The sequence below is a fragment of the Marmota flaviventris genome, chromosome 16, assembly GCF_047511675.1.
Source record: "Marmota flaviventris isolate mMarFla1 chromosome 16, mMarFla1.hap1, whole genome shotgun sequence".
Lineage (NCBI taxonomy): Eukaryota > Metazoa > Chordata > Mammalia > Rodentia > Sciuridae > Marmota > Marmota flaviventris.
Window position 1 is genome coordinate 30,889,653 of NC_092513.1, and position 17,022 is coordinate 30,906,674.

General features: G+C 33.2%; 1 protein-coding gene across 1 annotated transcript in view; it reads right to left on the reverse strand.

Moving 5' to 3' along the window:
- The window catches only part of Pik3c3 (phosphatidylinositol 3-kinase catalytic subunit type 3), a 121,257-nt gene that overhangs the window by 94,095 nt on the left and 10,140 nt on the right, over positions 1-17,022 (reverse strand). The window contains exon 4 of the mRNA XM_027935728.3: positions 9,785-9,914. Coding sequence (XP_027791529.1) covers positions 9,785-9,914 — 130 coding nt within the window. The remainder of the gene's footprint in view (positions 1-9,784; positions 9,915-17,022) is intronic.

Sequence of the window (17,022 nt, forward strand, 5' to 3'; positions counted from 1 at the left end):
AAAACATGATTCGGGCCCTTGATCAGTTTTTGCTAGAATTTATACAGTTAACATAAATGTGTTACTTTATTGAAGTAATGACCTCCTATAAAATTTTCTGCCCTGGAGGTAAGTATAGCATCTTTATTAAAAGAACTGTAATGTGGGAAGAGTGAGGAGATTCAGATGTTAAGTGTTTATATGGTTAACTGCTTAGAGTTGTAACTATAAATCAAAAGTAATAGTGAGAGGGATGTGTGCTGAGGTCTCTCCCATAGATAAAATTTAACCAGAGACTTGAAAGATAAGGAATCAGCCAAACAAACAGGATGACACCTTCCAAGCAGAAGAAATAGGTTGGTTGTCAGCACATCAGCAAACCTGATCTGCCTAGGCATCTGAGACCAAAAATAGTAAGCCCTCACGAACAATTTACTGAATAAATCAAGTTCTCTTCAAAGTGGAGGGTAAGCAGATCTATATTAATATCAGATGTTACACTAAGAATTAGCTTTCTTGAGGTTCATCAGGATCTAGAGTTTTACAATTTAAGCCAAAAGAGGGAGAAAAAAGAGTAAGAAGCACTGAAAAAACATGCTCATCTGTTTCAAGTCAGCCCATTAATCTGCGAATAGGCAAAAGGGGAAAAAGACAGAAGGAAATAGGACATTTACGCAAAAGGAAATAGGAGAGAACTAACTTCTGCTTTGTAGTGCTTTGTCAGTTTTTTTCCACATTCATATACCGACTTCATCTTTACAATAAACATCACTAAATACATATTTGTCACACAATACTAACATTGCTTAATTTCACAGATACTATAAAAGGTAGGTTAGCTTTGTTTCTTAAGAGATTGTATGATTGTATAAGAAATTTAATACTATAAGATAAATATAACTGATCCAACAAAAGAATTCACAGATGTTCCCTAAATGTTGATCTTAATTTATGTATTTACACATATTTTGTTACTGTCCAATCGGAAACACAAGATATAAGCAAATTAATTAAGTCATCTAAAAATAATTCAAAAGAACCAAGACTCACTTTTCAAACAAGGAGAAAATTTAAAGTGGACAATACCATAGTAACAGAACAGAATTGTAAATATTTTTAATTTCCAACCACAGAGCATTGATGAAATAAATTACGGCATATTCACAGTATGCGAATTTTTCAAATTCTTACAAAATAGGATGTAGAAGTACCTTAAATGACCTAGAACAACTATGAGACACTACAAGTGTAAACAAAGGATTCTTTTGAAAACACACACACACACACACACACACACACACCAATCCCAATTTAAAAATCAACACATATCCATACATTCACATATTTATTGGAAACATGTAAACTAAAATATTAATGATGTTATTTCTGGGTGGTAGACTGGGGTAAGATTCCCACAGAGCCTCAACAATATTTTATGTTTATAGAAAATTTATATTATCTTTGTAATAAGAAACATTAACAAAAGCTACTTAAAACCAAATGCTGTTTAAAAACAATTGTAGATAAATATGTTAAAAAATCACTAAAGATTAACATGTATAAAAATACAAATTTTTAAAAATACATAAAGAATCCAAAAATATCATCTTAAGATGATGTAAATTAAAATTTTAAGATGATGTGAATTAAAATGATTTTCCTTCACAATACTTAAATTCAAAGAATAAAGACATACCTGATTAACTTAATCTGATCATCTGAAATCAAATCCAAGAATTAATAGAATTGTTCTATCTCAAAAGTTATTTTTTTCAAAGGTTTTTCCATTAGGTCTAACTAAAGAACTATATAAATCAGTGTTACAATTTTTCAGTATGTGCTTAATAAAAACTCTTTACAAGTGGATATTTATATGCTTTAGGTATCAAAACTTACTTATGTCAAGAAACTTTGAGACAATAAAAAGATAAGGAAACTTTCCAAATAAATAGCTATACAACAAATATAATTCTTAAGCCAGACAGCCATACACACACACAAACCCACACATATGTACACATTTTCCTGGAGATTCTAAGCAAAGAAAATTAATAAAACTTTACTTTTTTTCCACTTCTCTGATACTTACTAAAAATAAACAAACAGCCTGCTGCAGTGGTGCATGCCGGTAATCCCAGCAACTAGGAAGGTTTAGGCGGGAGGATTACAAATTCAAGACCAGCCTTAGCAACTCAGCGAGACTGTCACAAAATAGAAAATAAAAAGGGCTGGGTATGTAGCTCAGTGCTAAAGCGCCTCTATATTCAATCTGTAGTACCCCCACTCCCCACCCAAAGAAAAAGAAAAGAAATACATAAACAAAACCAATGTGGCTTGTCAAATTCACAGAGCATATGTGAACAATAGCCATTTTCCTAATAATAATGCTGGGTAGTAACATATACAGATTTTTTTTTAGCATGATTATGCTGGATTGGATTTTTTCAACTATCTCATATTTTCTTTCTCTAACTCCCTTCAAGTAAAAGATCACAACTGAACTCTATCAATTTTAATACTGCCCTGAGCCTATAATAGAACTGAGCAAAACAGTAAAACTAGAACAAAATATCATTATTGATCTACTAATATATTCATAGGATATACTATGGCTCATCGATTTCTATTATTAAAAAGTAAATTCTTCAAAAAACATAAGATGATGAGTCCTATCTGTATTAAATCAAATGTAAGCTATAAAGTAATTTATACACACACACACACACAAAAAAAAAAAATTATATTTTGGGACAAAATATAGTAGTTGTACATAAGAATTCATTTGAATGATTGAGATTAAAAGAAGTGGTGTACATACAAGTGTGTGTATTTCAGAGCTTGCACATGGCTATATATTTAATTCTTAGCAAACAAAGGGGTTTCTTCTGTTTCTATCTTTCTGATTAATGAAGTCTCGGTCACAATTCCTCAACTTTACTTTCAAGTTTTACACATAAATCTTATCATTCAGGAAGAACAGTATTTGCCTCATAAAAGTTTCATTTAGTTAACTTCTCAGAGATTAATCTAGCTTTAAAAGCATGTTAACTTTCTACTTTTCTGGCAGGAACTACAGCTGTAAAGACAAACAATAGATTTTTCAGAACATAAATCAATACTGTTTTAGGGTTCAATCTTACACCAACAAAAACTAATTTAGTCTACTTTATACCATTAATTTTAAAACAAATCCAAAAGTGTTGACAGTCTTAAACCATAAACCAAATGACTAATAAAAAAGATGCTACCATGCAGGATGAGGAATAAATGTACAAGATATCAGCAAACCCTTGTTATAACACAAAAGAATGACAATGCATAATGACAGCAAATAAGCCACATTTATAAATGTTAAAATATTATTCATATAAAAGCCTATATTTAAGACTGAGGATATAGCTCAGTTGGTAGAGTGCTTGCCTTGCTTGCATCAGGCCCAGGATTCAATCCCCAGCAACACACACACACACACACACACACAAAAAAAAAACTATATTTAAGAGTTTTTTTGGTAATGTTAGTGGTACCACTGAACAAGTTTGCTGGCCCTGAATAATTTGTTGTTAAATTATTCATCATGTATTCATTACATAGTCTAATCTTAACTGTTTTAGACTACGAATAAAATGTAAAAGTGATACACATAGACCAAAAAAAAAATGCAGAGAGCAAAACACTGTATGTACCTTATATGTACTTTTTTACCTAGATGTGGATTACGCAATTAGATTCACATTCCTAAAATGCTACACTTAGTTTAATATAGCACTATATATACTGTTCAAATCATAGTGATAATTTATAAGTGAATTAATGGAAAAATGAAAAACTACAGATTATCAAGATACTTCAACTATGATATAAATCACTAAGTATTTACACTATAGAAAAAGGACACGTTCTCTGCATGAAATATCTAACCAAGTGAAAGTTAACATACAGAGATATTTCTTAAAAAAATATCAACTTTTCCAGAAAAGTCCTAACAAAGAGACTCTACTAAACATACTTTTAGGAACTTCCTGTTATATTCTGCAAACACTGGGTTACATAATTATTAAAGGTAAAAGAGCATTATATATCCATCTAAGTTCCAGGCCAGACTCAGCAACTTAGCAAGACCCCGTCTCAAAATAAAAAAAAAAAAAGAATTGAAAATGTAGCTCAGTGGTTAAGTCCTGGAGTTCAATTCCTAGTACAAAATAAACAAAAACCTTGAAATGATTTTTCTTTGTCTCAAAAAACTAATTATTCATGGATGAACTAATAAAAATCCAGTTTGGATTCCTATTGCAGTAATTCAACAAAGCTAAGATTCAGACCCTGAACCACAGTGAGCCCAGGCAGGCACTCGAGGTTCAGCCTAGAAAACCAACACATCTTCACTGCAGCAATACACTCTCCTCAACATTCTCAAACCTATCTGTTTGGGACCACAAAGCATTTTTCATCTACTTGTTATTTTCTCTTTGCCTCCTCTTAATCAATTTGACAGAAACTAAAGCACATTCCAAAGGCATCAAGCAGAGCTGCTAAAATGAAAAGGAGACAGTAGAGAAGCATGCTTTTGCACTAACCTTTCATGTCCAAAGACATGGATTCAAATATAAATCAAACACTAAAGCTTGGTAGTCACATCCAAAACCCCAGGTGGATATGCATGCTAGTCATAAAATTCTCATAATATGACAAGTTGAAAATGAAATAGATGGGAACAACATGCAAACTGACTCAAGTTAAAGCCCACAATCAATTAAAAGGCTGGGTCATGGACAATGAAAGCTTAGCAAATGCCCAAGATGCCTGACCTTTTAATATTTTCACAAATATATTCCAACAGAAAGATACCTTGTTAGTAAAAACAAATTAGGGAAATTTACAGACAGTAAAGAAGAAAATGATCAAGATGGCGGGGGGGAGAATGATGTATTTTCAACATTCACTTCATTCTGTTCAAAGTCTAAGAAATCCAAGTTGTAATAAACAAGACCTAAATTGAACACTATTCAGTTTTGTTTCCCTTTCTCATACTCATTTTTTCTCAAAGAAAAATAGGCATATTCATAAAATTACTAGACAAATTAATTCCATTTTAATCATTTCAGAAGAATTTAACTTCTGAAAAAAATGTCACACTTGGAAAGCAGTTTCTAAAACTTCAAGTTATTCATGTTGTAGTTAGAATTCAACTTACATAGCTGAGAAATAAATCAGAGTAAGAATATTAAGTCCAGCCTGGAGTTCAGGTTCTTTGCTTAATAATTATCTAATAACATCTTTTCACAAGCCATTTAAATAGTTAATCTTCATTTCACAGTCCTCTTGTCCCATTACCCCTAGGCAACCAAGACGGAAGCAGTCTAAAACTTAATAAACTTTCCCATATTGCAGTTTGAAAATTGTCACTAAGCTATTTATTTAGGCTCAGGGGTGCAATGCAGAGTAACTATGCTTTGCTATTATTAAGATTTATGTATACCTTTTACTCTTAAACCAAATGTCTTCTCAACAATTATATATACTCATAGTAAATTCACTGGATGGAAAATCAAAATGTAACAAAAAAATAAATCATTCAGTTCTAACCACTTAAACCTCATGTATTTAAATACTCATTTTTTACTTAAAATGGCAGTAATGTTTCTTTTGTATTAAAATGAAGAGTGGAACATACAAACTCCTCCTCATTTTAAAAGTTGCACTAAAGACAATGTCAAAAATGTTTTTAGGAAGACAGTGTTAAACTAACTGAACAAATATTTTTCAATGTGTAATCAGAAAAATAAGAGCAATAGAGGAAGAAAGTGTGTGCACTTATTACTGTGGCACAATTTTAAGAAAACAATACCAAAGTATCTGGTAAACTATCAAGTTAAAATCATAATAAGTATGAAAGCACATTTTCACTGTTTTCAAGGCAAATGAACCTTCCTTTGGTTGAAGAAAAAGCTGTTTCTAAGGAAGCCTGACTGAAACATTTAAGAACTAATCAAATGACAACAAAGTCTAAGAGCACAGCAATATCATTCACATTAGACAAGTACTGGAAAACACTCAAGTGTTTTGAAAAAAAGAAATGACATGATCATAACACCTCCACAACTGCAAACTAATAATCATAGTTTTGTTCTCTACTAAGATAGTAAATATGAAATTCAAGGAGATAAACCATCCCAATTACTTGCCATGTTGGAACTTTTAAAATAATAGAATGTGAAGAGCTACATGAGAAATCAACCATTCTACATTTCTTTTTTGTTTGTTTGTTTGTTTGTCTGATACCAGGGATTGGGCCCAGGAACACTTAACCACTGAGTCATATCCCCAAACCTTTTTATTAATTTTTTTTTTTGATTCTGAGACACGGTCTTGCTAAGTTGCTTCGGACCTCACTAAGTTGCTGAGGCTAGCTTGGAACTTGAGATTCTCTTGCCTCAGTCTCCCAAGGCACTAGAATGATAAGTGTACATGCTCAACCATTCCAAACTTATGATTTTATAATCTCAGAAACCATCTTCCCTGGGTTGGTAGGATAGCCAAAATTCTGACTCATAACACCATATTTTTCCATGTAAATTGATGTTTAGTGTTCAAGTTTCCAACATCATCAAACCTAAGTGTTAGTCAGCTTTGCATCACCGTGACCAAAAATACCTGACAAGAACAACTTAGAGGAGAGAAAATTTATTCGGCTTACAGCTCAGAGGGTTAGTTCATGGCTGGCTTACTCCACTGCTGTGGGCCCAAGGTGAGGAAACACATCATGGTGGAAGCACTGCTACATTCATGGAAGCTAGGAAGCAGGAAGAGAGGAAAGAGGCCCAAGGAAGATGAAACCTTCAGGACATGCCCCTAGTGGCTTTCCTCCTTTAGCCATGCCTCTATAGTTACCACCCAGTCAGCCCACTCAAACCAGGATGAATTTATTAGGTTACAGCTCTCAGAATCTGATCACTTTACCTTTGAATATATCTGTATTAACACAGGAAATTTGGGGGGATACCTCCTATCCAAACCATAACACTAAGACATTGTTTTTAAACACAGTTCTTCAATAGCAGCAGGGATATAAAAGATGCTAAAAACCTCAAAAGCACGACCAGCTGTTGTATTGAGAAAAATGGAATATATTAGCCCAAAGCACCAAGAAATAAAGAGTTTTCTTCAAAGAAGGAGCAATTCCCTAACAATGATAAAAACAGGATCCATTTTTTTCCCTTAAGTAATTATAGCTTGGATGGTTTCTATTTAGCCTTTGGGGAACATAAGTTAATACTAACACAAGCTGTCAGCACTTAGTAAGCTCTAAAGTCTCCACTCCATTCAGAAGTTTATCTTTTACAGCACAATCTACTAAGGAAAAAAGGGGAGAAAAGTGCTAGGCTTCAGTTACCATCAATAAAACTATAAAAAGCTTATTTTCATTAAATTTTATACCCATTATAAAGATTTACACACCAATAAAGACTTACCTGAAAATGGATAACCATTCTGGGCAAAACAGGTAGCACATGAATTTCAATAAATATCTCTTGAAAAAGTGGAGCCCAACTTGATATACTCCAAAAGATTTTGATGATTATTGGTAACAATTAATAAAAACATTAAGAAGGGGACTGGGGTTGTGGCCAGCAGTAGAGAGCTCAACTAGCATGTGCGAGGACCTGGGTTCGATCCTCAGCACCACATAAGAATAAATAAGTAAATAAAATACAGGTATTGTGTCCAACTATAACTAAAAACTAAAATATTTAAAAAAAAATTGGAAGGCTTCTTCCCATTACCTCATTTAGCTCTATTTATGCTCAGTGATCATTTGTAGAGTTGCTAATGTGTACAGGTAACTAAAAGCATAAATATGAACCAATACTTCGCTTAAGGGTTACTACTTCAATCATGAACACATGGACACATACTTGATACTGATCAAGTAAGTCTCACCTTTTTTCTACTATAAAATTCAGAAGGTAAAAATGAGAAATATCTAACATAATGGTATATTAGAAAACCAGAAGTCTAACTTGAACAAATTCAGATGATTATACTGCATATACTAATGTTTGGAAAATGTCAGTTATAAAAAATAAATTTTGAGCCTTCCATCAAATATAATTAGGAAAAAAATTAGGAACATATGAACAAAAGTGCAAATAATTTGAAATAATAAATAAAGTGGATAAATTGCATTATATACAGCTTTATATATTTGACTCTTCCCATTACTACTCAAATTTAGAATTTCATACATACTATAAATCATAATGTAGCCTGCAAAAGAAAATTAAAGACCTTCTGTTTCTTCAATATAGTCCATGTTGCTCTACACTTAAGATTTAACCTTTTTCACTTTTTAATGACCAACAAATGATCTGAACCTAGTAAAATGTCTATTAACTACTCAAGGTTTGTAAAAGTTACAAATATTAGCTCATATAAAAGTTCATTGATAAAATAAACACTTAAAGAGAAAGTATACACAAAAAGCTTATGAACTTTCCTATATGTCATGTAAAATGTAAACAAGATCTAAAGTAAGTAACTGAAGTGAATATTAAATTTTATTTATTTAAACATAGAGAAAGGAGGTTGGCAATAGTATACTCATCAATATACTTACTAGGTTGCAAAACATATCACATTTTCTTAAAACAATAATATACCAAATGGACATCATAACAAAAAAAATTTTGTTAAAGAAAAAAGCCAAGCCTAAGCAAGTATTCCTCATAATCATGACTATTGGATTATTTTTATATGTAAGGAGAAGCAATAGGATGTTAATAGTTGACATCAAAACTTTCTCCAGACATTAGTTATTCTTGCTAATTAAATTCAAAGAAAAAAAATACATGTAAAAATTAAAAGAAAGTCTTAACAAGATTGGTAAAAAGATCTTTTTTTTTGGATACCAGGTATTGAACTCAGGGTCACTCAACCACGGAGCCACATTCCCCAGTCTTATTTTGTATTTTATTTAAAGACGGGTCTCATTGAGTTGCTTACTGCCTCACTTTTTCTGAGGCTGGCTTTGAACTAAAAATCCTCATGCCTCAGCCTCTAGAGCCCCTGGGATTACAGGCATATGCCACTACGCCAAACTAGTAAAAGGATCTTTAAATAGAATCTAACACAGTGCTTTGTAAAAGGGGATTTACCAAAAAAAAAAAAATTTACTTTATTAAACAGAACTGAGTCTAATTTTGCACATTAAAACTGTCTTGAAAGAAAAACATGATAATTCAATCCACTTACAAAAAGGATGGATGATGCCCTTTTAAATTAGCTAGCTATATAACAAGTCTTCATTTCCCAAAATCCTAAGTATCACTAATATTTAAAACTTTCATCTTTAAAGCTATGTCACTGGAAAAAGTAGGGAGTCATTTAAAATAGCAAAAGAAATCACATTTTCAAATCTGGTAAGAGTTCAGACAAAAGGCCACATAACGTATGATTCCATTTATAGGCAATGTCCAGAATAGGCAAGACGCATGAAAACAGAAAGTAGATTAGCAGTTGTCAGCAGCCACAGGGAGAAGCAAATGAGGAGTGATTGCTAAAGAGTACATGGTTTCTTTTAGGTGATTAAAATGTTCCAAAATTATACAGCAATGATGATTACACAACTCAATGAACTGCACACTTCTCAATAGTGAATTTTATGGTATGTGAATTATATCTCAATAAAAATATTACTAAAATGTTTAAATAAAAGCATATAATAATTCATCATAATTCATGATGTCATGATATACTATAACAGACATCATGAGTACTTCACTGTTTCAAAAATCTTTTTTTATACCTTGGCAAGACGGCTCATCTGATCTTCTGAGAGAGTACTGCTTGTTCTGCCAGGAGTTTTTGTGGGTTCCGATCCATCCGCTTCTACATTAGGCCATACTTTCAAGTCATGCATCCCTTGGCGAAACATGCTAGTGAAAAAGATAGCATTCCAGATAGAAGTAAATTAATGCAGTTAATTACAAGAAATTTTACATTCCTAAAAACAAAGAAAATTCTATGCAAAGACATGCATGCCTTTATTGCCAAGCTTTTAAGCCCCCAGTGGGTTGGATAGCAATGCAATAAGCAACTAAAATCCATGTAACATTCTTTTCTCCTCCAAGCAATCAGAAGAACTATTACAGAAAAATCTACAGGCAAAGTGGAAGGAGAAAAGGAAGGAAGCATGCATGCTTCATCACTTCAGTGAAGCTCTTAGAAAGAAGAGACCAGATTTCTACCCAAAAGAAAAAATATTACATTGACAATGACTGAAATAAAAATTTGTAAAGCATAACTGTGTTCTGCCAGTGATAATTTAGCATGCCTGCATGTGAATCCCAGTTATGCCATCTATGACGTGAGTGTCCTTTGATAAGTTAAAATAATAACTTCACAGTAACCTCAGATGTTCTCATGTGTAATATGGGACTGATAAAAATTACTGTATCTCACAGGGTTGTTGTAAAACTTTTAAAAAATCATTATTAGCAAAAAGTATCCAGAATAGCGACTGGCACATAGTAAGTACTCCATAAAGGTTAGCTACTATGATCCTCTTCATTGTACAGGATGATTTTCCTCCTGTCTTCTTTTCCATAAGAGGGGCATTCTTAAGAATTTAGAAAAATAAAAAAGAGGGACATTCTAAAGGAAATACTATAATAAGTTCATGGAAAAAAAAAAAACTTTCCAATGTTTACAATAAGAAATTTAGTATATAGTCATGATTCAGCTAAGTCTGGTTATCCTGATTTAAAGTGAAAGAACACATGCCCTCTCATCAAGTTTCCTTCAAAAAGCTATTATGAAAACCTAAAGCAAAGGTGCATCAACTCATGAAGAGCTTTAGACAATAATGTGTTTTAATTATGCTACTGTCAAAAGTTTCTAAGTTTGTTTCTCATGAGGGGTTAAAGATGGCCATGAGTTAAGTGTGCTCTCTTTTTATGAGTGTTTTTGATCAAGGTTTTTAAAATATAAAGTCTACTCAAACAGCATCTTCACCAAAACTGAAAAAACAAATTGACAACTCCAAAGGAAAGAAAAAGACTAGGAGTTTGTGTAAGAGAATAGGAAATCTAAAGTATTTTACACAATTTCACATTTAGTAATTTTTTGAATAATAAAATATTCTGATTCTTTTCAGTCTTTAAAAAAATTGTCTACTTAATCCCAGCAGCTTGAGAGGCTGAGGCAGGAGGATCTTGAGTTCAAAGCCAGCTTCATCAACGTGGTGAGGCCCTAAGCAACTCAGTGGACCCTGTCTCTAAATAAAATACAAAAAAATGGAATGGGGACATGGCCCAGTGGTTAAGTGCCCAATACCCAGTACAAAAAAAAGTCTACTTAAAAAATCTTACATAATTTTTTACCATTATTATGTTCTGACTAATGATAATGATAGGCTTCACAGAATTTTTATAATATGTATTATAATATGCATAGTGATGATATCATAAACATTTAGATTGGGAACTATAAAAAAGATAGTCAGGTTTGGTGGCACTTGCCTATAATACCAGAGATTTGGGAGATTGAGGCTGGTGGATCACAAGTTTAAGGCCAGCCTTGGCAACTTAGTGAGACCCTGTCTCAAAATAAAAAATTGAAAATTAAAAGTGGCTGGGGGGATAGTTCAGCAGTAGAGTGCCCCCAGTTTCAATCCCTAGTACTGAAAATAAATAAATAAACTTAAGAAAAAAAAAAAAGCTACAAGTCTATGATTACAAGAAGATTAATGACCATATCTGTTAAAAAGGTTTCTCAAATTGGCAATAAAATTGCTAGTTCTAAGCAACTATATTTTTTGTACATCTTACCTTGAAGGCCCAATTGAAAATGTACTGCCTGGTTGTGGAGAATCTCCCAATATTTATTTAGGTCAAACATTTAAAAAATTGTTACAAAAAAAGTATATACACATGTCTTTATTTAAAAAGTTAATCTTCTTTCTCTTTTAACTGAGATAAACATTCAACATAAGCAGATCTTCTTAACAGCAAGCTCTAAGGAACTGGGTACAGCTGAGGTAACAATACACTTTAAATGAATATTCTTAAATATCATCAGAAGTAGCGAATGGCTTCCCTTCCTTTTCCCCATCAGCCAGTGAAAATATGGTTGGACTGAACTAAATCAAAAACAAGCATATTTGGCAGGAAGTCAGTTTTCTAAATAACTGAGGTGCCTTAAGGACAAGGGATGTAGAAGGTAGGGGTGAAGTCAAGTGACTTAAATATCAAGTGAGCATATTACTTTCTTTTGACATTAATGGAACCTTGCAGAGTTACACAGTCTCCAGGTGGCAAGACAGAAGATTCTCAGAGCATGATGTCCACTTGGGAAATTAAGCCAAATAGACAAGTCAATAGACACAGCACAGCAGGCCCTCTCTCAACTCCAGCACAGGCCCCAGCAACAGCTACTGCTGCTGTTCCAGCCTGGAGTGCCAAGCCACTACAGCACTAAATGCCTTGACTTCAGAATTTATATTTGGAAAAAACATCTGCAAGAGAAATCTGCAGCTTGCTTATTGTTCTTTGCCAATTCAGCCTAACGATCGATCCATTCTTAAGCTACTTAGAAATCTCACAGGCTAGACGTTCAAATTAAGAACAATAAGCTACTGTAGACTTATGCTAAAGAATCAGTCTTTCAATAATTCATTAGACCTCTCCAAGAAGTTCTGGATCACGCTGACTCAAGTATACAAAGCAGATAGTAGCAAATAGCAAGAGTTGGTAGACGCAAGATTAGCAATACTATAACATTATTTTAGATACTTTGAGGACCACTTTTCCAAGCTATTATGTGTGTGCTAAAATCTTCTAAGGAAACAGGTGAGGGGCAAATAGTGTTATTACACTGCATAAGAAACATCTGAGGAAGTTGTGGTGGTATCATTTTTTTTTCAGCCATGAGAACAGTGCCGGCACAAGATATGACAGGTGTGTGTGTGTGTGTGTGTGTTAATGGGAATTAAATCCAGGGCACTCTACCACTGAGCTACACCCCCAACACTTATTTGTTATTTTGAGACAGGGTCTTGCTAAATTGCCTAGGTGGGCCTCAAATTTGCACTCCTCTTGTCTCCAGCCTCCAGCATCATGCTCAACCATATTATATGACTTCTGATGAAAGGTTGAGAAAATTAGCCCAGGCTTCCTACTGAGACCACTCAGAAGACTCATGTTATTTTATCTCCCTGGGTGTCAGCTGTGCCATGCAGAGAAGCAGCTGTGGCCCAGCAGGACAAGTAGGTGTCTGTACACTACTGAAGTATTTGAAACATTGAGAAGATCATGTTCTTCCACAATTCAAACCTGTACCAGAAGTAACAGGCCTGCCAGGTGACACCTGGTTCTTCTCCACTACAACCACGCTCACCTCCAGAGTAAAGCCCCAGGACACAGGGAAGAAGGAATTGTCTTTCTTATATAGGGTTCCTTAGAATTCCTTCTTCTGAAGGTTAGGTCAATATAAGTGCCAGCCTAGTGGAGAATTGGAGCTGGTGATCTAGCATTTCTGTACTCCTTCCTTACTGCTCAAGGTATACAAAAAGACCTAGATTAAAATCTAATGTTATCATTTGAATAACTGACCTACAACCATATATTAATTGGTTGGATTAATAAAGAAAATATTGACATAAAATCTCATCTTTAGGGGCTGGGGATGTGGCTCAAGCGGTAGTGCGCTCGCCTGGCATGCGTGCGGCCCGGGTTCAATCCTCAGCACCACATACAAACAAAGATGTTGTGTCCGCCGAAATCTAAAAAATAAATATTAAAAAAAAAATTCATTCTCTCTCTCTCTCTCTTTAAAAAAAAATCTCATCTTTACCTCAAATAACTGTGAAATGAATATTCTCTTACATCTGACTAGGCACAAACAGAATCATTCTAATAAAGGAACTTCTTCTTTCTTTGCAGGTATTCCATGCATATTTTGCAAATCAAATATATTAACACTATTTTTTTAAGATCAATTTATTTTATTTATTTTTATGTGGTGCTGAGGATCGAACTCAGTCCCTTACGCGTGCTAGGCAAGCACTCTACCGCTGAGCCACAGCTCCAGCCCTAACATTATTTTAATATCATTTGTTTTCATTAGGTTTTTTGCTTCAATTTCTAAAACTTAATACCTTAGTTATTCTCATAGTATTTTACTAATACCACATTGCTAGACTATCAAGTTCTCCCTTTAATATAAATGGAAGTAAAAAAAAAATAAGCTAGGTTAAATAATACTATCAAGTAGAGAAGAGTATACTTAGTACAGAGATTAGACTGACATTCTTAAAGTGATGAGGAAATGGCTCAAGTTTGAGAAACCAGGTCTAAGTAAAATGACTGCACATAATCAATATGGCTCTCTAACACATTTCCCTTGTATCTGAGACCTGGTGTGTTCAGGACATGGAAGAACAGCATGAACTGTTTTTAAGGTAGAGTTAAGAGAAAACTGATGGCTTTCCAAGATTCAAAGTCTTATCTTAGTTAATGACACCCTCCCCCCCCCCCCAAAAAAAAAAAAACAATAAATTTAAGTTCCAATTACTGCTACTACCTTTATGAAAATCTTTGGGGTTCAATAACCTTTTTAAGCAAAATAAGTACTACTGATCTGTCATTCAGGCACATTTCCAGCTGATTTGGATGGGATGTAATGGACATTTTACTTTCCTGAGATATGCATAGAATTACAAATGAAGAGGGAAGGAATAAATGAAAAAAGGAAAAGAACTGTATGTATAAGTTGTACAAACAGACTACTAAGACAAAGAATAACAGTGTTTCTCTAAATGTGGTCCACAACCTACCATTCACAGATCGTCTTGGGACCTCAGACTTATTGAACTAGTGAGACTGAAGAAGGCACTTCTCTAGTACTAGCTTTCAAGATGATTCTTATATATAGGTTGACTACTACTAATAAAATGTACTTTTCAAAAACTTGCCAAAAGACAAGTGTAATAGTGTATGTCAACCTGAGAAATCATTTATTTAGGTTCAGGCAGGTCATTTTGTTGCACTTCTGTAATTTAGCCAGAAAATCTCCTTGAAATTAGATCCTAAGTTCATGTAAAATGTACAAAAGTGTTAGAATAGGGGTTTTTATGACAACCCTCCAGCAGACATTCCAGAGGGTAAATCACTTGTAAAGAACCCAGAAAGAAAAAAACTAGAGGTCTGCTATTTCTCAAAAACATTTAGCCACTAAGACTAATAAAATGTTTTACATTTTTTTTCTCTGTGGCAAACAAACCCTTCCGAGTAGAGAAAAATAAAAAGGAGTAATCACTCCAGAAAAACAACAACACTAATTTAATAATATGTCCATTTTGCTGTAACATACAATATTATTAAAAATACATTTAAAAACCAGAAGTTGCAATGATTCTAATTATGTTTCAAGTATTATTTCTGTGTGGATTTCAATAACAAATATCTCTTTAACAGCTACACTGAACTAAAATACATACCCATTAATAAGCAATCAAGGTATTCTTAATGCAATTACATCTAGAAATTATTCATGAGTTGAAGCCATTCTTACACACCCTATTCCTAGATAGAAAAAAAATCAATATTATAAGTACATCAATCCTCTCCTTAATTAACATAAAATTACACTAAGATTTCCAAACAAAATAACAATGAGTTTAATTTTTAAATTGAGAAAATATTAAAATTTACCTGGTAAAACAAATATGGAGAGTATCCAAATATATTTTAAAAGGAAGACTAATGATGACTATCCCTACTTAATATTATATATTTTACAATATCATTACAAAAGTAATGATAACTAATTTTAATGAGCCCATTATAACAACATTTATTAAATAATATTCATATTATGTAACTTAGAATGTAGAAATATATTTATTGGACCCATTAAATCCACTTAGTAATTTAACCATCAAAAACTAAAAAGTAGATATTAGTATTTAAATTTACAAACTGAGACACAGGGTGATTAAATAACTTACCCAAGGATACACAGATATTAGACACAGAAGTTAGAATCTGAAACCAAATAATCTATTTCTACAACTTATTTTTCTTACCACTATACAATATACTATATCTCCCTGCTCTTAAGACTTCAGTGCTCTCTCTTCCATGAACTGAACAGTTTTGTCCCATTCCACCATTCCACATTCCACAATCATGTACTGAACCTCTGAAACCATCTACAATGGGAAGATACAATAATAAGGTCCTCACCACTAGGTGCCATGCCCTTGAACTTCTCAGACTCCAGAATTAGCAAGACCAGTGCCCAAATTCATTTTCAATCTCCTATCCCAAAGGAAGGAGTTGAAGAAAAATGTCCCAAAGAGGTTAAGAAATTGTCAAGGTCCACAGATAAATCCAGACCCAGAGAGGCTCCAGGGTTCCCTATTACACCAAACTACCTTCTACTACATTGAATATTGGCCACCCTCTTCCTACCAGAGCCCAATAAAATATGCTAGGCAACCATTAAAAAAAAAGAAAACTTTGGTACATAATGAACTGAATTTATATATTCAATCAAAAAATAGTTTATGAACTAAAGAGCATTGGGACAAATTATATAAACCATTTCTTTTGATTTTTTTTAATTTTTTAAAAGCTTATTTTTTGCACTATCTATCATTCCTTTCAGAAACACAATTTTAGATTAATCAGGTTTAAACATGAAGGAATAAAGCATAGCAGAAGACAGACAAACAAACAAACACAAACCTTAACTGGGAAAGGACTTTCTAAAACATGCAATTCACACATTGAAAAGAAAACTAACCTGATAAATTCAACATAGGAATTTAAGATTCATAAATAGCAATCAAATACAGAATAATTCAAAAGAATAAACCTAAGGGACAAAAACAGTAATTTACAATATAACACACAAATGACTAATTTCATGCATCTACAATGGTTCTTATACCAACACAAAAATGACAACAAAAAAAATTCAAAGATTTTTATGGTATGTGAATTATCTCTATTGAAAATGGGCAAAGGGATAAAAAGCAAC